Raw genomic sequence first — 23616 nt, 5'->3', positions numbered from 1 at the left:
ACTCAAAAATTGTAACCATTATAAAGCCACGCAAGTCAGAATACAAAAAAATAGGCCTGAGCCTTAAGCTATAAACTGGCTACCTCCTGAAGGGGTTAATGTAGACTCTCCCCCCCCCCATTTTGACAGAAAACTACAAATGTAGATATTTTTGCTAATTTATCAAACAAGAAAAACTGAAATAGTGGAAAGGGAACCTACCACCACGATTCTACCTATAAAGATAGATTGGGTGGTAGGTGGATCTATAGGACGTGAGAATAGCCCTTTTTAGAGCTAATCCTCACAACCCCACTATCTTTTAGAAAAATTTATTGCCCTAATATGTACATTTTGTAAAGCAGCTACTAGGGCGTGGAGTAGCCGGACATGAGGCTGCACGTCACGGCTACTCCATGCCCCAGTAGCCTCTTTACTCCACCTACCCGGAGATCTTTCGGCACGCAGCTCCTCGTTAGCTGCCTGTCCTTGACCGTAAAGCTGGAGTTCTGCGCATGCGCAGTAACTCCGGTCCCAGAGCTGTCGCATCTCAGCCATGGGCCCGTGTTGAGACTTTCAATATAAAGTTAGTTTCACCACTCCCACATGACACCTAGTGAATAACCGTTACAAAAGTATAATTCGAAATACACCAGAGTGTAAAAAACAAAAGGAAGGGAATAGGAGCAGTGCAGTCCTGGTATAGGGAAAGAAAATTACTAGTACGTAATTACCTATTACCCCTTCATGACATCTCCACCGGAGAGACTAAAATAGAAGAGCACTGTTTAGGGTGCTCTTGGCGCCGTGTCTATCCTGAGGCTGTGTCTTGTATTAAAGTTATACCCACTTTCTAAAACAAAAAAAAAACAAAAAAAAAAAAAGACACACAGATATAAAAACGAAAGATAAATAGTTTATTTTTACCAGGTAATAAAACATATTTTACAGCTGAGAACTACTTCCTTCTGAGGCCATGTTGGACTGTCTTTCTTCATAAATTGCAGAAACCAACTTGACAACTTCTGGATGTTTAAATTTTCCTACAAAATAAAAGTAAAGTTTTCTGTAAGCCAATGTTCTACAGATCATCAATATAAGATTGAGGTGTTCCAACACCTGGGACCTTCACTTATCAGACTGCAGAATTGGGATATTGATGGATAGGCCATCAATATCTGACCGTTGGGGGGGGGGGGGGGGGGGATACACAGACCCCGTACAGGGCAACCACTTGACCTCCTACTACAACTGCAGATCATCTCATTTCATATAAGTTGAAGCCACTGGCTACCTGCAGTTGAATCATAAAAGTCTTGAAGTCTTCCTGGCCTCTTTTCCAGCTCTTCATACTCGAGAGCCTGGAGGATCATTTCGCACTGGTCTAGTTCTTTCACAAACTTGGCTTCATCACTGGACTGATGCTCATACTCCTGCAAAGCACAAATGGTTTTACTGTATTTGCTTAAGCATCCAGATTCCAAGAGTGGTCTGAGATGTAGTTTTTGCATTTCTGTGAAGAGTTAGAGCTTTTATTTCCAGTCACAAGAAAACAGTTTTTTGGTGTTTTATTCTATTATTATTAATTTACATGCAGTTTTCCATATGGCATAAATATCAAGTCACCTTTATTTTTGGCTGAGTATGATTCCAATTGTATACAATAAATTAACTGTATGCATCTTTTTGTTTTTGCTATTTTTACAAACTGAAAAAATTGCCATCTGTTTCAAGTTGTAACTTGAGTTTTTTTTAGAGGAAAGGATTTTTCAGGTTTTTAGATTTAATGATGAGCTGTAATTTTCATGCGAATGTTTAATCTTCACTACTTGTACTTAGTGGCCAGAGTCTGTTAGAACATCTAGCAAGTCATGCATCAACAGAAAAGGGAGGGGGGTCACAGTTCTGCTGCTACCAATACACAAAATTGTGAATTAGATTACTCACCGGTAATTCTATTTCCGTTAGTCCACCATGACGGCCCAACCTGGAGGATGCCCCTTGACCTCTGCAGGGACAGGAAGAAGAGAGGTTAAATGCTCCCCCCCTTGCATCCTCCCGCCAGTGATTACAAAATAACCATGCTGAGGAAGATACAACCAGATTTATTTAGTATGTTTGCTCCACATACAAAGGAAAATTATCTGGAAATAATAATACAAAGAAAGGAAGAAATCCAGCTGGGGGGGAAAATATATAGGCCGTCATGGTGGACTAACGGAAATAGAATTACCGGTGAGTAATCTAATTCACAATTTCCGCTTCGTCCCCCATGACGGCCCAACCTGGAGACTTACAAAATTAGTAAGCTTTTTTAGGGAGGGATTACAGCCTGTAACACCTTGCGTCCAAAAGATAGATCTTTTGACAAGTGCAAGTCCAGCCTATAATGCTTGGAGAATGTAGTGGATGAAGACCACGTTGCAGCTCTGCAAATCTGATCTAGTGACGCTCCTCTTCTTTCCGCCCAAGATGTGGACATAGCCCTGGTCGAGTGAGCTCGGATTCCTGCTGGTATCGGGCTTTTCTGTAGGTCGTAACATGAGGCAATTGCCAGTCTCAGCCATCTTGCAATAGTCGCCTTCGACGCCTTCCTCCCCTTATTTTTCCCCTGGAATTGGATGAAAAGGTTAGAGTCAATACGCCAGGCCTCTGTAATTTGTAGGTATTTTAGGACAGAACGTCTTACATCCAAAGAACTCCATTCGCGTTCTCTTGCCGAAGAAGGGTTCTCACAGAAGGAGGGTAGGATAATCTCCTGATTCCTATGAAAGTCGGAAACCACCTTGGGAACAAAATTTGGATCCAACATCAACACAATTCTATCATCTAGAATTTTCATGTAGGGTTCCCTAATCGATATAGCCTGAAGTTCACCTAACCTTCTAGCAGAAGTGATGGCTATCAGGAAAACTGTCTTAAGTGTCAGGTTTTTAAACACTGGAGGAATCAATAGGTTCAAATGGTTCCTTCATTAAGGCATTCAAAACTAGAGTTAAGTCCCATGCTGATGATTTTTTAACAGTCTGAGGCTTTAACCTAGAGGCAGCTTTAATAAATCTTTTGACCCACCTGTGCTCGATGAGAGGCTGGTCGAAGAAGGCACTAAGCGCCGACACCTGGACCTTCAGGGTGCTGGTAGACAAACCCAACTCCAAACCCTTTTGAAGAAATTCAAGCACCTGCAAAATATTAAGGTTAGCTTGGGAAGGTGGACTGTCCTTACAGAAGGAACAGAACCTCTTCCATATCTTATGATAGATGGCAAAGGTGACTGGTTTTCTACTTGCCTTCAGGGTCTTGATGACTTCAGATGAGAGTCCCTGAGAGCTTAAGAAGCTGGATTCAGGATCCAGGCAGACAGCTGTAATTTCCCTGGGTTTGGATGATGGATTGGACCCTGATGTAGTAGGTCCTCTGATAGCGGAAGAATGACTGGATTCTCTGGTGACATCTTCTTCAAGAGTGGGTACCAGCTTTTCTTCGGCCAGTTCGGGCAGATGAAGATGGCTCTGGTATTTTCCTGAAATATTTTCCTCAGGACCCTGGCGATCAGGGGAATTGGGGGGAAGGCGTAGACTAGTGGAATGTCCCAGGGGTGAGAGAAGGCGTCCAGCCGTTCCCTGTTCTCCCCTTTTTCCAGAGAAAAATAATGCAGGCATTTGGTATTCTCCCTTGTTGCGAACAAGTCCACTAGAGGATAACCCCACAAAGATGTTAGCCGCTGGAAGATCTCCTCCTTGAGGCTCCACTCGTTTGGTAGGATCTTTCTTCTGCTTAGAAAGTCCGCCCTTGAATTCTCCGTGCCTTTTAGATGAGTGGCAGATATTGACAGAGTGTGTTGTTCTGCCCACAAAAATATTTTCCGAGCTAGGGTACTCAGGAGAGGAGACCTGGTTCCTCCTTGTCTTTTTATGTAGGAGACCGTAGTTGTATTGTCTGATAGAATTAGGAGGTGTTGGTGGGCAAGAAGAGGAGTGTTCGCGCTGAGTGCTTCCCATACTGCTTGCAACTCTCGGAAATTTGAGGACCTTCTTGTAATCTCCTCTGTCCAGGTACCCTGGGAAATTTGCTGAGGCATCACTGCCCCCCAGCCCCTCTGGCTCGCGTCTGTCTGGATTGGGATGTAAGGGCTGTTTGACCAGAAGATCCCTTTCCTCAGATTTCCGTCTTCCAACCACCATAGCAGGTCCTCCTTGACGGCAGGTGGGATTGGGATTTTCCTGTCCAGATCCTCCTGTTTTCTGTTCCAGGATCTTAAGATCCATCCCTGGAGTATTCTGGAATGGGCCTGACACCAGGCTACCGAGGAGATGCAGGCTGTTAGAGAGCCCAGAATCTTCATAGCTTCTCTGATAGAGATCACTGATTTTCTCCTGAACCTTGTTATCAGATCCTTGATGTGGTCTCCCTTGTCCTGTGGAAGGAACGACATTTGGTAAACTGAGTTCAGGTTTACACCCAGGAATTTCCTCACAGTAGCTGGGGAAAGTTCTGACTTCTGGTAGTTTACTATCCATCCCAGTCTTTTTAAGGTTTCTAGGGTGAGATCTCTGGAGAAGAGTAAGCTCCCCCTGTCTTGGCCAACAATGAGTAGGTCGTCTAGGTACGGGACGATCAGTACGTCCTGTAGTCTGAGAGACGCCACCACCTCTGCCATCACCTTTGTAAAGGTCCTTGGTGCAGATGATATTCCGAAGGGGAGTGCACAGAATTGAAAGTGTAGTGTAGCACCCTCTGGAGACAAGACAGAAAACCTTAAAAACCTTTGTGAGAAATGGTGTATAGGGATGTGATAATATGCATCCTTTAAGTCTATAGTGCACATTAATGCATCTTGGTGAATAATGTGTGTGGCTGATCTTACCGACTCCATCCTGAATTTCCGGTAGACGATAAACTCGTTGAGACCTCTCAGGTTGATGATTAGTCGGTTTGTGCCGTTCGGTTTCTTTACCAAAAAAAGAGAAGAGTAAAAACCGGATTTCTCTTGATCCTGTGGAACAGGTATAATCACTCCAGAAGACAAAAGAGAAGTTACTTCTTGCCATATTAAACTGTGGGATGTAAGTGACATGGAAGGTGAAGGTGGCATATATTTCGTAGGGGGAAGTCTGAGGAATTCGATGTTGTAACCATGCAGTAATATATCTAAGACCCAGGGATTTGAAGTGACCTTTGTCCATTCTCCTCTGAATCTTAGCAACCTTCCCCCTACTATGGCATCATTGTTTTTTGTTTCTATTAGGGTCTGTTGGGGTGGAGAACAGAAACCCTCTCCCTTTACCTCCTTTCGGGTAGCTCCAGCGTCCCCTTTTCCCTTTATCCTTGTAGGAATCCCTTTTGAAGTCTCGAAAGGGCTGCTTCTTGGGTATCGATCTCTCAGGAAAGCCCTTTTTCTTATCTGATGCTCTCTCAAGTATAGCATCCAACTCTGGGCCAAACACAAACTCCCCTGAGAAGGGAAGACTGCACAGTTTTGCCTTGGATCTGATGTCCCCGTTCCACTGTTTTAGCCACAGCGCCCGTCGGGTAGAGTTAGTAAGTGCTCCCTCCTTTGAAGCGAAACGAATTCCCTCGGCAGCAGAATCTGCGAGGAAGGCTGTAGCAGATTTCAGCAAAGGAAAGTTCTCCAAGATTGTTGATCTCGGAGTCCCTTCCTTGATGTGGGATTCCAACTCATTCAGCCAGTACAGCAAGTTCCTTGCGACTGAGGTGGAAGCCAAGTTAGTTTTCAGACTGAGCATGGAGGTCTCCCAGGCCTTTCTCAACAGGGAGTCAGACTTCCTGTCCATAGGGTCCTTTAATTGGGCCGCGTCCTCAAAAGGAAGGTCGGTCTTCTTTACTATTTTGGTAACTTGCACATCCATCTTTGGACAAGTGTCCCATACTTTAGACTCCTCGGGCTCAAAAACAAGTCTCTTTTTAAAGTTTTTGGACACGATAACCCTTTTTTCTGGCTCTTGCCACTCCTCAGAAACCAGCTCCTTTAACGTGTCATTCAGGGGAAACACCCTCTGGCGTTTTGCCTTCAATCCCCCAAATAGTTCCTCCTCCTTAGATCTAGGGGGAAGAATCTCCTCGATTTCCAAGGTCTGTCTAATTGCTTTTAAGAAACCATCGAGTTCCTCGAACTGAAACAGATGACGTGAATCTTCTGTTTTTTGTGAGTCCGCAGGATCATCTTCTTCTACGTATGAGCATGAGGGAGCTTCAGAATCATCCCCCCCCTCAGATATAGAAGAATCCGGCTCCACTCTAGGTTTTTTACACGGTGGAGGCCTGGACGTAGCAGCGGCCACTGAAGAGCTTATTTTCTCCTCGATAAACCCCTTTAATTCGTCTAAGAAGGATGTCTTTTCCTCTCTCATAAAATTGTCGATGCAAGACTTGCAAATCGGCTTTTTGTAAGAGTCGGACATAGAGTGGGCACACATGTTGCACTTTCTAAGCCGGCTTTTCTCGGGTTTTTCAGACCTGCTCGTCTTATCCCCTTTATCCTCCTTGCCTTTCGTTTTAGACCCTTGGTCTTTCTCCTGAAAGGGCAAGCGGAGGATAATAAATGACCCGCTATTTTACACACAGTAAAAAACCCAAACCTGCACAAAATCCCACTTACAGAAACCGGAGGATGCAGGAAGGTAGGGTCTGCCTCGTCAGCCATCATAAAAGCCGTGGAAGCGCACAGGAAAATTCAGAAATACACAGCACAGGAAACCAGCACCGCAGCGTCACACACAGATCTTAGACCTGAGATCAGCGTGACTACCTGCTCCAGGTGACCTTAAATACCTTAATGGGGAGCCCATCCCCCTGTAGACTTCGCCTGCGCCGTGCTCCCGTTCCCAGGGATGCATTGCGGTCCTGTGAGCCGCCACTTCCGGTCGCGACCGGAAGTCGTCATCGGACCTCGAGGACGCCGGGAATTGTAGTTTTTTCGGCCGCCGCGCGCTCACACACGGATCGCGGAGCGGCGGCCAGGACGAACGGACTGGAAGGGCGGCGAAAGGGAGGACACAAGGCCGACCGAACGCCCCAGCCCGCCGGGATTTAGCCAGCCAGGACTACCCGTAAGTTTTACTTCGTCCCCCCCCCCCCTGGAGGAGAGAGGGCACCTCTCTTGTCCTGCCTCGGCAGGGACAGGAAGAACACTGGCGGGAGGATGCAAGGGGGGGAGCATTTAACCTCTCTTCTTCCTGTCCCTGCAGAGGTCAAGGGGCATCCTCCAGGTTGGGCCGTCATGGGGGACGAAGCGGAAATGTATGGCTACACAGTTCTCATGGCTGCTACATAACAGTGATTGCAGCTTTGTATAGTCAAAACATCTGAAAGATTCCCTTTAAACTTAAATGAAATTTACCATTTTTTTTATGCATTATGAACCAAACATAGCTTAAGAATGCTTTAGCTACAATGATGCAGAATCATATCTTGTTCAATCCCTGAACTGAGTGTTTATGCTGAAAAAACAATTATAAAATTATAATGAGGCTCTGGCGCTCTTGTGGCTGCTCGGCGCTTCTCCTCTTACCCTAATTAAGCAGTGCTTCAGAGAAAGTTGTACTCACTCCTCTGGTTTCCTCCGGTAGGTTGATGACATTGTGGCAAGCACTGTGCAGCGCTGCATAATCTGTGTGTGTGTGTGCGTGCTAAATGATAGAAAGGGTTAACCATGATTATTGTAAAGAGGTATTCTTAATTTATATACTTGGCTACTTCTACTCTCACTGTCTAACAGTTTTCATAAAATATTGGGAATACATAGAACCTGGGAATCTCTTTCAGGAAGCCTTGCAGAGCATTACTCTGGAAATCCCTGATCTGTCCCTGGTAGAAGTATTGCCGCTACTCTGTCAGGAACTTTTTCTAGTTACTTCTAACCAAGCATATTGGGTTTTTAGGCCAGTGGAAAAGCCTAACAGAAGAGATGAGCTCATAGCACTATGTATCACTATGCCAGACAGATCCATCTGGACAATGAGCTCTACTACTGCACATGTCTGACCAGTATTACCTCACTGGATGGAAATGCAGAGCTTCTGTGTGAGGCAGGGGGGCGATATCAGGTGACAGCATCATTTTGTTTTCTTAAAGGGCATATACCACTGGGGTAAAAGACTGAGAGGCTCCCAGCTCCATTAACACCTATGAAGCCTGGAGCCACTCAGCCTCATTTGCATACAGTCCATCATCCTAGTGGTAGATGTCCTTTAAGGCCCTTTCAGGACTGGTTATTGGGGAGTTAAAGGGATCTTCTCCTTTTCACTCCCTACAGACCAATTGACATCAACATTAAAGCATGATAAACCATGGACACTTACCCATAGATCCAGACACCGTGACTGTGGTAATCTTTAAAGTTTTTTATTCACTGCCTCCTTCCTTCTGAAGTGAACTTTTACCAGAGCCCCGTCATGCTGAAGCTTCACAGGCTGTTACACTGTGCAGAAGCACTCCCCCTCCCACTGTGTGAGATTACAATAAGAAGAGGGAGGGCTTAAGAGCAGAGGGAGCAGGAGGCAGGGGCCAATGTGCTAATGCGCCGTGTAAAAACGTGCAGCTACAGCACAAAGGGGCTCTGGAAAAGTTTGATTTTGGAAAGAAGTAGGCAATGGATAACGGATATAACAAGATTACCACAGAAACGGTGCCTGGATCTATGAGTAAGTGCCCCTGGTTAATCATGATGGATTTTGGATGGTAGATTTCCTTTAAATGGGATGTTATGTATGGGCTGTTTTTTGTTGAATTGTTCTAAAGTACAAATGCTTCTGAAATCTTTGTCTATAAAATACTGTTTATAATCCATACTTGAGGCATAGTTCCACTGCTGTAAGAATAGAAAAGCTTGGATTAGATTCCTTCTCAACACGCAGGGCAGTTTTATGAATCCAAACTTAAAAGAAGAGTGAATCACCTTGGAAACCATGACATGTTCTACGGAATCAAAAGCAGATTAAGCTGCGCAGAGGAACGGGGACGTCTTTGTTCTCCTGACAGTCACAGGTAGCTAACTAATCGAGCTGGAAGAGCATGTATACACATAACACTTACAATGTCAAGCACAGAAGAGCATAAAAATAGAAATGGCCAAGCAACGTAGGCAGTCATATATATGCTGAGAAACGCTGTGTGACTATCTGCCAGGCTCAGGATGTCATACTGTTTAAGCTAGTGAGGCAAAAAAATATTTTTTTTTTCTCTTTAATAGCAAACTTTATTCAGTACGTAAACCCTAATCTCTGTTGCATAAAAAATTAATAAAACAAAATACCCCAAAATATTCCCACTGAACAGGAGCCATAGATATCTCGCATATGCAAATCCAAAATTATAAGGAATTCCTCCTAGCTTTCTCCATCTGTGCTATGAATCAGATTTTGTTTAGCAACAAAGGTAAAAGAAGATTCTGAATGTGACCATATATACACAAATATCTCATCCCTGTGGAGAGCATGTAATACATGGGAGTGAGCACAGAATTGTACAATCACATATATTTGTCTTTTAGGCATAATGACCCAATGAAGATTCTCATAGACTGTAAGCTTTGCTTCCGATGGAATTTGATGGTGCCATATAAAAATGATTACCATTATTCAGTAGCTCATACAAGATGTAGGCTAATGTGACATTATATAGAAGCTAACATGCAGGTTACATCACAATAATATTGTGGCTTCTTAGGTTTCCAACTGAGCCAATGTGGTTTTTACCATTCACTAGGGAAGTTATTTTGGCGGATACCCCTCTCTCTTACATTAGAATACAACGTTATGGTCCCGCTGTCTGGATAGAATCTGCAAAAGAATACATGACAATCTACAAGATACAAACATGTGCTGACACCTAGTGGCCATAGGCTACAGTACAGACTATGCTCTACAGAAAAAAACTGGAATTCATTAACTCCCATTTTCAAGTTGAAGACAACCTATCATTAGCACCCCCCACCCCACCAAATCACACACAGTACCTATGAGAGGTCCTTATACACATTTCACTGATGCCAGCATTCTACTAAGGCTGCATTCACATGTGTCGTTTACACTGTCTTTTGATATGCAATACAACAGCCGAGGAGAGGAGAATTACATTGCCTAATGCGGTTAACGTTTCTGCTTACAAAATGCAATGCAATTCATGTATTACATCACGTCAACATTTGTATCAACATTGCGGTTTGTAAATACAAATGTTAAAAGCGATGTAATTAGGCAAATCTCCCCTCTCAGCTGTCTATTGCGTTTTAAAAACGCCATGTAAACGCCACTTGGGAATGCAGCCTCTAAAAGACTTTTATCTTCTGTTTCAGTCATGGAGGCGGGGAGCAGCAGTATTCAGTCTAGCAGCTCAAGGTTGCTGACACTTACCCTGTCCCCCTCATCAATAAGAGTGGCATGCGACTCCCTGAAGAAAATTCCTGAGGGTGGGGTGAGGAAGAAGGTTGATTTTTTTTCACAGCATCACTCTCAGCCCCCACCTTCCTGAGGGAGTGGTTGAGAATGTAGCAGAACCGAGTCACACACATCCACTGTCTTTCTATCACCGAATCCCCGCCCCCTTCAGGAATTATCTTCAGCAAGTCATATTTTATAGGGGTTAAAACAAAAATTGTAATATTTTTTGACAATACATTCATTTTGGGTGGAAAATTAAACATTTGAAATGGATTCAATGAAAAAAAGCTCCACAAAGTGTGATTTCTCCCGAGTACACCAACACCCCATAGACAGTGGTGACTGCTGTATGGGCGCACGGTCGGTCATAGAATGGAATGAGGAGCCATCCAGAGCAGATTTACATTGTTAAATTATACAGGCTATAATTTTTTTTCTTTTTTTAATGTAACCCTATAGGGGCTTATTTTTTTGCCACTTGAGATGCACTTTTCTGGTACCTAATTTTGGGGCATCTATAGCTAATTGGTGAGATTTTATTAACTCTTAATCATAAATATTTAGGAAGATTTTTTTTTGTTTTTTTTTTTGGCCGTTTACCATACCATAAAAATAGTATATTTTTATTATATGGGTTGCCATGATTACGAAAATACCTCCATATTGATTTTTTAAATTTATTTTTACTGAATAAAAAGTAATTTGGCGAAAATATTAATTTTAGCATCACCATCTTTTTATATGGATAACTTTTCAAATTTTTGGCTGACAAATCTGATTAAGGGCTTATTTTTTGCGAGAAGAGTTGTTTAAAAGGTATTAATTAATAATTATCTTTTACCGGAAAGTTTTTTGCATCCCGCTCCCCCCCACCCCGGCATTTACCATGCAGGTCCAGTACCGATTCTGTTTTATTATACAGAATGTTCTGGTCATGTCAATACCAAATATGTGGGGTTTTTTTGCGTATTTGTGTTTTTTATACTTGTTTGTATTGGAAAGTGACATTTCAGGGGCTTTTATGTACTTATTTTTTTATTTATTCTTATGTTTAAACTTAACTTTTTTTTTTTCCTTATGCAAACTTGAACCAGCGATGCTCTGATCACTGCTTCAAGTCTAATGTACTGCTCTACAATACCAATTCATTGTAGAGCAGTGTAAACTGGTTGAGCATGCTGAGGCAGGCGCAGACAGTTTAGAGTCGGACCCAGTCGGGGCTGCCCAGAAGTGGATCGGATCCTCTGGTAAGCGGCACCAGGGATCAGATCCATAGGATGAAGACCCTTACATGCCGCGTTCACCGGCTCCTATCGAGAGTGTTAGAGCACGGTTTCAGCTGTAATATACAGTTGACAGGTGCTGCTTATAGTGCCAGCTCCGTTCGTGAGCTGCTGCCAGAAGCAGGATGTTATAGAACGTCCCCGTGCAGGAAGTATTTTCCCGCAGGGACGTACCATGACGTCTAGGTGCGAGTAGGGGGTTAAATGAGTTCTGTAGAAGTGGAAAGTATGATCTTAGCCAGTCCTTTGTTATCCAGGTCCTCCTTCCCTCTAAAATAAACCTTTAAAATTATGCTAATGAGGGAGAAGGGTTCAGAGCATTAAAACAGTTGTCTTATTCTACTCACACAACAGAGAATTTTAACCCCACAATGTGCCACAACACGTTTTCTTAAAATAATGGCGAGCCTGCAAAACACTGTAATTTAAAATAAAAAACTTCAAGTAGCAAGGTGTATTAAAAGCACACCAATGAAAATACACTAAATAATTATTCTGCTGCTTCCTCCATTCATCTCCTTTCCTTCCATCTCATTACAATTAAAACTGTAAAATAGTGAATAACGAAATTTTTCTGTGTCCTAAGATCTAAGCACTCTACTCTCAGAGAGGGTTGTATGAAGAAGCAGAACAGTTACGTATAATGGATCCACTGGTTATAATTTTACCCTTCCTGAGAGGTTTCTTGTGTGAAACCTTGGTAATGAGGCAACTACAGGCAGTCCCCGGGTTACATACAAGATAGGGTCTGTAGGTTTGTTCTTAAGTTGAATTTGTATGTAAGTCGGAACTGTGTATTTTAGCATTGTAATCCCAGCCAGAACTTTTTTGGTCTCTGTGACAATTGGATTTTAAAAATGTTGGGTTGTCATAAGAATCAGGATTAACAATAAAGCTTCATTACAGACGCCTCTGATATCTGTTATAGCTGTTTATTATAGCCTAGGACTAAAGTACAATAAATTATCAATATCCAGAGGTCCGTTTGTAACTAGGGGTCGTATGTAAGTCGAGTGTTCTTAAGTAGGGGACCGCCTGTATAAGGTTGATGCCACACGTCCCGTTTTTGAGCATGCGTTTTCAGTCCTATTAAGACAAACAGGTTCAAAGCAGCCAAACGAATTGGTAAACAGTAAAAAACGGATGTGTTTTAAAAAAAGAGTTTTTAAACGGACTGAAAACGCATGCTTTAAAATCGTCCAAAAAAGGGACGTGTGGCATCACCCTTAAAGGTCATCAGTTGAACCAGCCAGCGTCATAGCTAGATTTCTTATTACTGAGGGACCTCAGCTGGCGTCATAACTTAGGTGTTTTACACTTCTCTTTCTATATGTTTTCAATAACTTTTTTAATGTATTACCGTATTTTTCGGCCTATAAGGCGCACCGGAGTATAAGGCGCACCTCTAATAAATGCCTGCTAAGACATCTAGGTTCATATATAAGGCGCACTGGAGTATAAGGCGCAGGATCAAGTGCAGTACCTAAAAATGACCAGCAGGTGGCAGACCTGTGCACAGTTCAAGTCAGCTGCACTTCCCGGGAAACTTGTCTGCAGCGCGTCAGAGAGCTCCCATCTCAGAGGTATGGGCTGCCGGGGGTTAATGCAGGGTGGTGCAGCAGGGGTTAAGCCCCTTCTCCTTCCCTCCTCAGCCAGGGTGTTATTCCTGTGGGGTTCCCTGTGGCTCCTCCTATGGGGGATTGGTTACTGATGATGATGATTGCCTCGTGGTCGGCACTATGGCAGCTCCGGTTTCTCCGTGCTAGCGGAGGGCAGGATGGGCACAATGTTAGTTGTGGTGCCAGGGCACTTCAGGAGCTAGGGACCCTGTATACTGTGTGGGAAGGCGCAGGACATTTCTGGGGATGGAGCTATTAAACACTGGTAAATGTACAGTACATCTTGTCTGTAGTACATTTCTGTATAAGTTCATATATAAGGCGCACCGGCCTATAAGGCGCACCTTTGATTTCTGAGAAAATTAAAGGATTTTTGGTGCGCCTTATAGTCCAAAAAATACGGTATCTCTCATAATTAGATTTCAAGATTTGCAATAATAAACAAAGGGCCCGTGTGTCTCTGGTATGAAGTCCACTCACACGCCAATGACAGTAAGAAAGGGCTGCTGGCGTCAGAAATAGGACCGCAACCATGGAAGAATTTATAAAAAAATAAATGGGGATATGTGCTAGCTGTTGTACAAGGGCTAAGACATCCAAAAATAGAGTTCATATGCATGAACCCTACCACATAATTTATGGACAGCTATGTTTTGATTTCTTTGTTAGTGTGGATTGGATGGCTTGTTACAGACATATGTAGTGAATTTCATTTCAATACCATGTTTACAAATATATTTACTAAGAAAATTCTAAACTCTAACACCAATAATCCATTTACAAATAACATATTGATTTGATGAAATTCCGGAACAAAGCATGCAGGGAACAGAGAAAAAAGATTTCTTCACACCTACTTCCCACAGTTCATACACCTCCTTCTTCATATCATCTGGTAACATATTCGACAAATAATTCATAGCATCCTAAAAGGGAGAAGAACTCAATAAATTATGTATTTTTACACACATCCACAAACTTCTATAGTTAGTTACGTGTCTTGTCTGTGATCATCACACAACCAGGACAAGCTTTAAAATGCAAATAAAAAACTGGATACACCTTGTTAAAACTGTGGCTCCATAGAGACTTTTGTATTGCAACACTAAAATAATGGATTGACATGTCTGAATTCTTGCTATATTGTCACAAAATCGAAATAGCAAATAAGTTTTAACTTTCAGTATCAACAAGACAAGACAAGCATTGTCTGTATCTCTTGTACCTAACCCAGCTTGCCATGTTGTGAAGCATCTGCTTATCAAAGCAGTACAACCTGGCAGGCCCAGTAGTACTAGCAAGCCAGAGCTGCAGCTTAGCTTCAGACCATATGGTACAAACCTTTATTCACTCAACTTGCATGACACATAATTCTGTTATTTAACCCATTATTGACCAAATCTGCCCAAACCTGTCACTAAGTGGTTATATACAAAAGAGAAAATTGCGATCCAGCACTGGACCTGGACGTTATAATACTTCCCGCACGGGGACGTGCTACAACATCCCGCTTCTGGCACCAGCTCAAAAAATATACAATAAAAATTTAAGCCCCTAAAATGTCACTTTCCCATAAAACCACTTAAAGAGAACCCGTCATGCAAAATAACCCCCCTAAACTAAATATATTTTCATAAACTGCCATTAGAGAGCATTGCCTCTATCCCTTCATTGTCCCTCTACATGCCTGTAAACCTAAGCAATGAGGTCCTAAAGCTGTATGCAAATGACCTGTGAAATGTCCAATGAAGCATTAGCATATTCAAGCTGTCCACTCTATTCATGAGTGGGAGGCACAGCCACACCCCCAGTGCTTGACTGACAGCCTGTATAATGATGTGAGGCTGTATAATGATCTGCTTCCTGGTGCTGGTGGCCACACCCCCTGCAGCCTGTGTGTGTGTGTATAGGAGAGATACAGCAGCTCCAGGCATCCATGTTACAGCAGAACATGTCAGATTCATGTGTGGCTCATGTCTGTGTCTCTCACCTGTATATTAGGAGGATGCAGCATGTCAGCAGATGCAGCACACACCAGCAATGCTTTACTATACATTACACACAGACATGAGCAGCGGGAGGAGAGGGGAGGGGTAACAGGGGTGACATCACTGCCTCTGACCATGTGACCAGCCTCATTTACATGATAAAGAATAGATGATTTTACAATGATTAATGTATGAAATAACTAGATAAAGGCTGGGATGGGATCCTTGTGAGCTGCTCCAACAGGTAGTGGTGACAGGACTAGTGACACGGACCTGATGACAAGTACCCTTTAAGTGTTATTTATTTGGCATTGCCACGTCTGTAACAATCTGTATAATAAAACAGAATCGTTACAGGACCTGCACGGTAAACATCTGGGAAAAAAAAAAAACGTTCTAAAAAAAGATAATTTTTAAAACTTAAAAGCTTAAAATAAGCCCTTAACCAGATTTGACAGCCGAAAAAAAAGTTGTGATACTAAAATTGACGTTGGTCCCTGTTCCCTTGTGATGTCCATCTTGAATTTCAATTTCACACCTCACCATTCCAGTTTGTGATGGTTGTGGTCACTGAATAGGCACAGTGGTCAAGCAAGTGCCGAGACCTCCAGCTCAACTGAGAGAAGATGAAGTGGACGTCCCATCACAAGGACAAGTCGCGGGAAGTAGCTTTTTTTTCTAGTCCCACCCAGAATGGAAAACCATTTTAATCTAAATTTAATCAACATGTCAGAAGTGCTTACCTTTTCTTGTCTGTGTTTTTCTTCCTTGGAAACGTTGTCAGCAGGAGCTATGTCCCCCACGATGCACTCAGCCATGTCATGCACCAGAGCAAGCTTTATACACCTAAAGGCAGAAATGCCAGAGAAAGTTAAAGGGGTATTCACGTCTAGGCATTCACATTCAGTTTCACTAATCTTCCATATATAAACATTTCTTCAATTGGATGTTATTAAAAAAAATGTTCCTGTGTGAAGATAATTTCTCATTAATGTTGCCATGTTGTCCCTTAGAAACGAGATAGCTTCCTCGGTTACGACCACCTCACATTTGGGCAGCAGTGGCCAGACATGCGCTATAGAGTCCTGCCTGACCTCCTGGATTCAGCAATCATTACCACAGGACGGATGCAGGACCTGCAGTAACTCACGGACATTTCATATACAAAAACTTTTTGTTTATTTGTGAAATCCATCCAGCAGAGGTGGCCGTATCCGAGGAAGCCATCTCGTTTCTAAGGGACAATATCACTACATTTATGAGAAATTATCTTCACACAGGAACATTTTTTTTAATAACATCCAATTGAAGAAATGTTTAAATATGGAATATTTATCAAACTGAATGTGAATGCCCAGACGAGAATACCCCTTTAAGAAACATCCTCCAGCTGTAGCGTGACAACAAAAATACAGTAATATAAAAGTAAAAATTACACCAGAAAACATCTTTATCCACACATGCTACAGTACACTGGTCATAAGTTTTCTTTTTTTTCCTTTTCACTAGAGAAGGATCACATTTTCTGACAGCAGTTCATTAATATGTGCAGTGGGTTTACATAAGGGAACTCTATGGATGCATGTGATATTAATAAACACATACACAAAAACCAAAAGCAAGAGGCTACAATTATAGGACAGCAATACTTTAGCCCAACAATGGGCCAAATTTTTAAAAAAATGTACAGAGCTGTGTGAGGGCTTGTTTTCTGTGTACTTCATAGTGTCTGTATTTAAAGGAAATCCACCATTTGTTTTCATGCATTGTGAACCAAACTTGAGAATGCCGTAGAGACACTGATGCAGAAACATACCTTTTTTTAATCCCTGATCCGAGTGGTTTTGCTCAAAAAAATTATTATAAAATTCAGGACCTTGGGATAGCTGGGTTGCATGCTGCCTGCCGTTCATAAACACATTACACAGAGCTTCCTGAACTGTCCAGACAGGACTAATCAACCTGAGCTGGTTGACTCATATACAGCAGTTGGGGGATGGTGCAGCCATTTATTACTTTTGCCTGTCAGGGACAACACAGTGATTATTACATCATTCTCTGGAGCAGTCCATAGTGTAAGAGGAGAAGTGCCAAGCAGCCACAGGAGCAACAGAGCCTAATTATCATAATTTTATATATGTTTTTTCAGAAAAACCACTCAATTCAGGGATTAAAAAAAGCTACGTTTCTACATCAGTGTAGTTACAGCAATCTCAAGGTATGTTTGGTTCACAATTCATGAAAACAAATGGTAGATTTCCTTTAACCCCTTCACGCTCTGTGGCGGATATATGAAGAGGGCTCATGGGCTGAGCCCACTTCATACAGAGATTGGCTTTGCTGCATATCGCAGCAAAGACACATCGCTTTCACACGCAGTCGGTGCTTGCACCGATCGCGGGTGTTAACCTCTTCTTTGCCACCGGCAAAGTCGCTGGCGGCACTGAAAGCATGGGGGCGCATGTTTTCATGTTCTTCCAAACATCATCGGGTTTGGGGGTGGGGGCGATCGGTTGCCATGACAGCCCCGGTTCTTCATCTGACCCGAGGCTGAATGCTTCTGCATATTCGTTACAATGAGCCAGTGGCTCATTGTAATGTATACTGTGCAGAAATGCCATATACTGCGATACAGTAGTATTGCAGCATATGGTAGGAATGACCTGACCATCTAAAATGTTAATGTACCCTAAATGGTCTAAGAAATTATGAAAAAAAGAAAAAATAAAGAAAAAAAAGTTTAAAAAAATTTAATAAAATATTAAAAGTTCAAATCACCCCCCTTTCCCTAGAACTGATATAAAATATAATAAACAGTAAAAATGACAAACACATCCGTCCCAAAATGCCCGATCAAAATTTAAAAAAGCTTATAACCGGCGGTGACCTTTCAGACGGGAAATGGCGCCCAAATGTCCGAAATGCGACTTTTACATGACGAAAAATGTAATGAAAAGTGATCAAAATGTTTTACAGTCCTCAAAATGGTAGCAATGAAAACGTCGGCTTATTTCGCAAAAAAATGACACATCACACTGCTCTGTGGTATCGCTGCGATCGTACAGAACCAAAGAATAAAGTAGAGGTGTTATTTGGAACGAAGAGTGAAAGTCGTAAAAACTCAGCCCACAAGAACGTGCCGCACATACGTTTTTTAAAATTTTTTCCAAATTTGGAATTTTTTTCTGCTTCCCAGTACACGGCATGTTATAATAAATAACACCACAGGAACGTAAAATTTGTTACGCACAAAATAAGCCCTGTACATGGAAAAATGAAAAAGTTATGGATTTTTGAAGTTGGAGAGCGAGAAATGAGCGAAAAATCCCAGCGTCCTTAAGGGGTTAATATTCCATGCCTTCTACTAGGAAAAAAATTCCAAATGATGTGAAATTGGTGAAAGACTGCATTTGCACCACTCTCTTGTAGGGATACCATATTTGTAGAGAGTTTATTCCTTTTTAATAATTTAAAACGTGTGTATGAAAATACATTTTTTCATTTCGCCATCTTCTGATGCTGTAACTTTTTCATACTTTGGTGTACAGAGCTTTGCGAGGTGTCATTTTTATGCCATATGAGCTGTTCTCTTTGCTACCATTTTGGGGACTTTATGACCTTTTGATTACATTTTTAAAACGGCAAATCTATATATTTTTATAGATTGGGATGCTGACATACCCAAAATGTTTCTAATTTTATTAGTTTATTTTTATATCAGTTTTAAGGAAAAGGGAATGATTTGATCTTTTATTTTTTACTTTAAAAAAAAAAAAAAAATTCTATTATGGTTTTATAACCAGTATGCAGTGTATGGAGTAAATGTTTTAGATTTGTAAAAGTGTGCCACTAAAACACTGTTACAAATCTGCAGCAATGATAGGTTCTGAAGGCTGTCATTGCAACTGATCCGACGATAGACAGGGGTCCTTAACCATACAAATAGCAAGCCCTGCATTTTCCACTGTTTAATACAGCATTCTCACAGCTACCGTGCTACAAGAAGGACCATGTTTATGTGTGTAGCACAGTAAACCCACAGCCCTGATGCTAGCCCCATGTACCTGTGAAATGTATGTGTGGTTCGTTATGTAGTTTTAGCATAGGTGTCAGATCCAGGTGAAGGGTTCGGCTGAAGTATACTGCGGGCACAACAATGCTGGCACAAAAGACACAACCAAACATAGGCCTCATGAACACGAACATATGCTCGCCTGGGCCATAGTCTGGATGAGCATACAGCCAGGTGCCGGAGAGAAGGGCGAGCACTTCTCACCCCTCTCCTTTCCATAGAAAGCTGTGCGATAGCATATATTTTGCCTGGAAACCACACATGACCCCATACGTTTGTGTGCATGAGGCCTTAGGAAGGGAATAAAGCGGGCGATATACACAAGTGGACATCTGATTGTCTACCAACAATGCATTGATCATATATCCAATTACATGTTGTGTGATAAACATTCTAATATCATACCTATCTTTATTAAGTTTCTTGTCTTCTGTTAGCATCGCCATGACTGCCATCCTATACATATGATCTGAGACACTCTCTGGCTTCTCCACTTTGCGATACACCCATCCCGTTCTTGGTACTCTCTGAAAAAGAAAAGAAAAATAATTTACTGTAGTAGAGGGGTGATTGGGTAAAATAGAAAGCTACATAAAATATCTGAAGAGGAGACAACCAAATATTTATTGACTAAATTTATCAGGAACTAAGAAAAAAAACTGAAGTTCCTAAGGGATCCTGCAGCATCTTTGCCTCCAGATGTCACTTGTAGATTGTAAACAGTGGTAAGTTGTCCCATAGATGCTTCATTGGCGGTTATTCTGGTACTAGCCAGAATAACTAGATGTTACTATGCGATTTTACATCATTTGTTATGCCTTCCTTTATTTGAGCAGATAGATGGGGGGAAAAAAAACAGACAGCAATAAAATAATGAAAAATTGAATCAGAAATCAAATTTATTAATTTAGAAATTGATTTGTTTGTAAAAAAACAGAAACTTCAAAAAACGGAAGCCAAAACACGGCTAAAAAGCAACAGATGGAATAGACCGTTTCTGTCCTGGCCACAATTTCCGCACAATGTCAGGTTCTTACATGTCCACAAGAAATGAAATAGACCATAGGTGCCAGTCTTAGTGCTGGGATCTTTCCCTATCTCCAGAACAAGAGGTCCCCCTCACCACAGCCAGGCTGAACGGAGAGTTTCATGTAGGTGTGGCCACCCTTCATTTAACTCCATAAGAGCGCTGAGCTATTGTTGTCATAGTGGTCACACATGCACAGCACACTTTCCATTCAGGTCAGCTCTGTGAGTGCCGATCGCGGGTGTTTAACCTGTTAAATGCCTTCCGGGGGTCTTTCCCCCTATGATTGCCCCCCCTGCGCAGTCTTCAGAGGGCGCCGATCACTCTCCTGGAAGCCCAGAAGTCCGATCAGGACCCCAGAGCTGCCCGCAGGCACTGCATCAAAGATGGCGTCTCTGACATCATCTTAAAGGCACAGCGTCAGCCTATGCATGTGCATAGGCTGACACTGCTAATACCCTGCAATTCATCAGTATTGCAGAGTATTATCATGAACAAGCAGATGATCCCATAGTTGAAATAGTAAAAAATAAAGCAATAAATCAATAAAAATCCCCATAACATATAAAGACAGATAATGCAAATAACAGTCTAAATCACAAACCCCACGTATATAGTATCATTGCGTCCGTAACAACCCAGGGAATAAAATTAAATAATTATTGAACCCGCATGATGTACACCGCTTAAAAAAAAAAAAAAAAAAACCTGCCAAAATTTACTATTTTTACCTATTGAATCCCACAAAAAAGTCAAAAGTGATCAAAAAAACAAATGTACTTCATAATAATACAGTTGCAAAGTGCAACAAGTACTGAAAAATACAAAATACAAAAATCAACCAGCTCCATAGCCAAAAAAGTAAAAATGCTGTGCCACTTGGAAGGCGGTGATGCACAAATGATGGATTTTCCCCCACATTAGGATTTTATTTGTCAAATTTAGTAAAACATACGAAAAAATATTCATGTATGATATCCTGTAATAATATCGACCCATAGAATAAAGATAACATGATTATTAGGCTATACGGTGAACACGAAAAAAAAAAATCCAGTACAGAATTGATGCTTTTCTACTCCTGCCCTAAAAAAAAAGTTCCTAAATTTTCAACAATAGGGGATACCAACCCCCCCAAAAATGGAAAAAGCATCTCATTGTGCAAAAAAAAAAAAAAGTCATGACATGGTCCTTCTCCTTCCCTCTTGCGCCTCGCTGTGCGCCCATAAAACAAGTAACGGACGTATGTGGGGTGGGGGGTCTCTGTACTCAGGAGAAATTGCATAAAAAATTGTAAGGTGGGTTCTGGCTTTTTTGGAAATGTGTAAATTTTAAGGCTAAATGAACGTATAATGGACAAAATTTGACCATTCTAAATTTCTCCTCCATTTTGATTCAATTACTATGAAGATCTCAAGGGGTTAACAATCTTCATAAAAGCTGTTTCTGATAGCTTGAGGGGTGCAGATTTGAAAATGGGTTAATCATACAGGGTATTTTTGATGTTAAATATGTAAAATTTCATTCAAAACAGTATTTATCCTCAAAATAGTCAATCCTGAAAATATGTAAAATCAATATTCTATTTATAAGCCGAGTGACATCAAAATAAATTATCCAGACATTTCAAAAATTATGAAAATGTATAACATATGGTAAATGTTATTCAGCAACTTATTTAGGTGGTAAATCGATCTGCCTGAAAATGCAATGATTTCGAAAATAGCAATTTAAAAAAAAAAAAATCATAATTTTTTTCTTTTTTTAAGTAAATAAATGCAAAACTTACCAGCCAAAATTTACCACTAAAATGAAGTACAACATGTGAGGAAAAAAACAATCTCAGAATCGCTTTGATAAGTAACAGTGTTCAAAAGTTATAACCATATAAAGCGACGCAAGTCAGAATTCAAAAAATGGGGCTGAGCCTTAAGCTGTAAAATGGCTGCGTCCTTAAGGGGTTAAAGGAAATCTACCATCAAAATCCATCATGATAAACCAGGGGCACTTACTCATAGAACCAGGCACCATTACTGTTGTAATCTTCTTATATTTGTAATCTATAGCTTCTGTCCTTAAAATATCAACTTATAAAATTATGCCCCTCAGTGATGCTGATTCCCAGGTTGTTACAATGAGCAGAACATGGCTCACCCAACCCCCTGCCCTCTATCTCCTCCTATTGCCTGTGTAATCTAGCAGCAGGAAGTGCGGGGAAGTGGAGATCTACTCTGCTCATTGTAACAGCCTGTGAAGCTACAGTAAGGAGGAACTCCGGTAATACACTATAGATCCTGTCAGTCTCATTAGCATTATTTAAAAAGGTAGGGTTCAGAAGGTAGGAGGCCATGGATAAGAAATATAAAATTATACCACAGTCACAGTGCCTGGATCTATGAGCAAGTGCCCCTGGTTTATCACGCCAGGTTTTGATGGTAGATTTCCTCTAAAGCAGCGGTTCTCAACCTGTGGTTCGCGACCCCGGTTTTAGCCACGATTTTATTGCATTTTTTGGCATGAATACAATATTCTTGTACATGGTTTGGGGTCACCACAACATGAGGAACTGTATTGCGGGGTCACAGCATTAGAAAGCTCTAAAGCATTAGAAGAGTGAGAACTATGAGCCCCAGATGTCAGAACCCCCTTAAACCACAAGAACAGGGGCATGTACATGACACTGCGCTGAGCTGCACCGCTTGGCCTGCTCCCCTGGTTCTAGTGCTAGATATATGTAATACACTTGAGGATTGGAGACAAGCCCTTGTCATTGTGGACACAGATGGCAGCCACTAGTGTCCCACCATGACAAGTCCTCACAGCACCGCTCCTGTATATCGCACAGCACCTTTCCTGTGGGTGGCGCTCTGTAGGGAGAAGGTAATACTTCACCTTCAGCTGCCCCATGAATTTCATGAAGTGCAGCAGACTCTTCCCGGAGCCAGCGACCGCCATGCCGGCTACTGTGTACTCCACACAGGGAGCAGCAGTCAGTGAGCGCCCGCCCCCAGCTCCCTAACTGACCTATCAGACCGCCCTACCCGGCTACTGTGTACTCCACATAGGAAGCGATAGCCAGCGAGCGCCCGCCCCCAACTGCCTGTGTAACCTATCAGACTGCCCTGCCCGGCTACTGTGTACTACAATAGGAAGCGATGGCCAGCGAGCGCCCGCCCCCAGCTCCCTGACTGGCCTATCAGACCGCCCTACCCGACTACTGTGTACTACAATAGGAAGCGATAGCCAGC

At 42.0% G+C, this 23616-nt stretch overlaps 2 protein-coding genes across 2 annotated transcripts; both read right to left on the bottom strand.

The window, feature by feature from the left end:
* Positions 1-875: 875 nt before the first annotated feature.
* HDDC2 (HD domain containing 2) lies at positions 876-23398 on the bottom strand. Its single transcript, XM_072141614.1, has 6 exons — positions 23261-23398; positions 19747-19868; positions 16013-16115; positions 14139-14207; positions 1274-1412; positions 876-1022 (listed from the first exon to the last, which is right to left on the bottom strand). The coding sequence occupies exons 1-6, from the start codon at positions 23321-23323 to the stop codon at positions 925-927; spliced, it is 594 nt and encodes a 197-aa protein (XP_071997715.1). The 5' UTR covers positions 23324-23398; the 3' UTR covers positions 876-924.
* Positions 1420-14196, bottom strand: LOC140121688 (uncharacterized). The gene is made up of 4 exons (XM_072141613.1): positions 14135-14196; positions 3052-9002; positions 2669-2764; positions 1420-2590 (listed from the first exon to the last, which is right to left on the bottom strand). The coding sequence occupies exons 2-4, from the start codon at positions 5163-5165 to the stop codon at positions 2539-2541; spliced, it is 2262 nt and encodes a 753-aa protein (XP_071997714.1). The 5' UTR covers positions 5166-9002; positions 14135-14196; the 3' UTR covers positions 1420-2538.
* Positions 23399-23616: the final 218 nt, after the last annotated feature.

The sequence above is a fragment of the Engystomops pustulosus genome, chromosome 3, assembly GCF_040894005.1.
Source record: "Engystomops pustulosus chromosome 3, aEngPut4.maternal, whole genome shotgun sequence".
NCBI lineage: Eukaryota > Metazoa > Chordata > Amphibia > Anura > Leptodactylidae > Engystomops > Engystomops pustulosus.
This window is presented reverse-complemented; position numbering and strand designations above follow the sequence as displayed.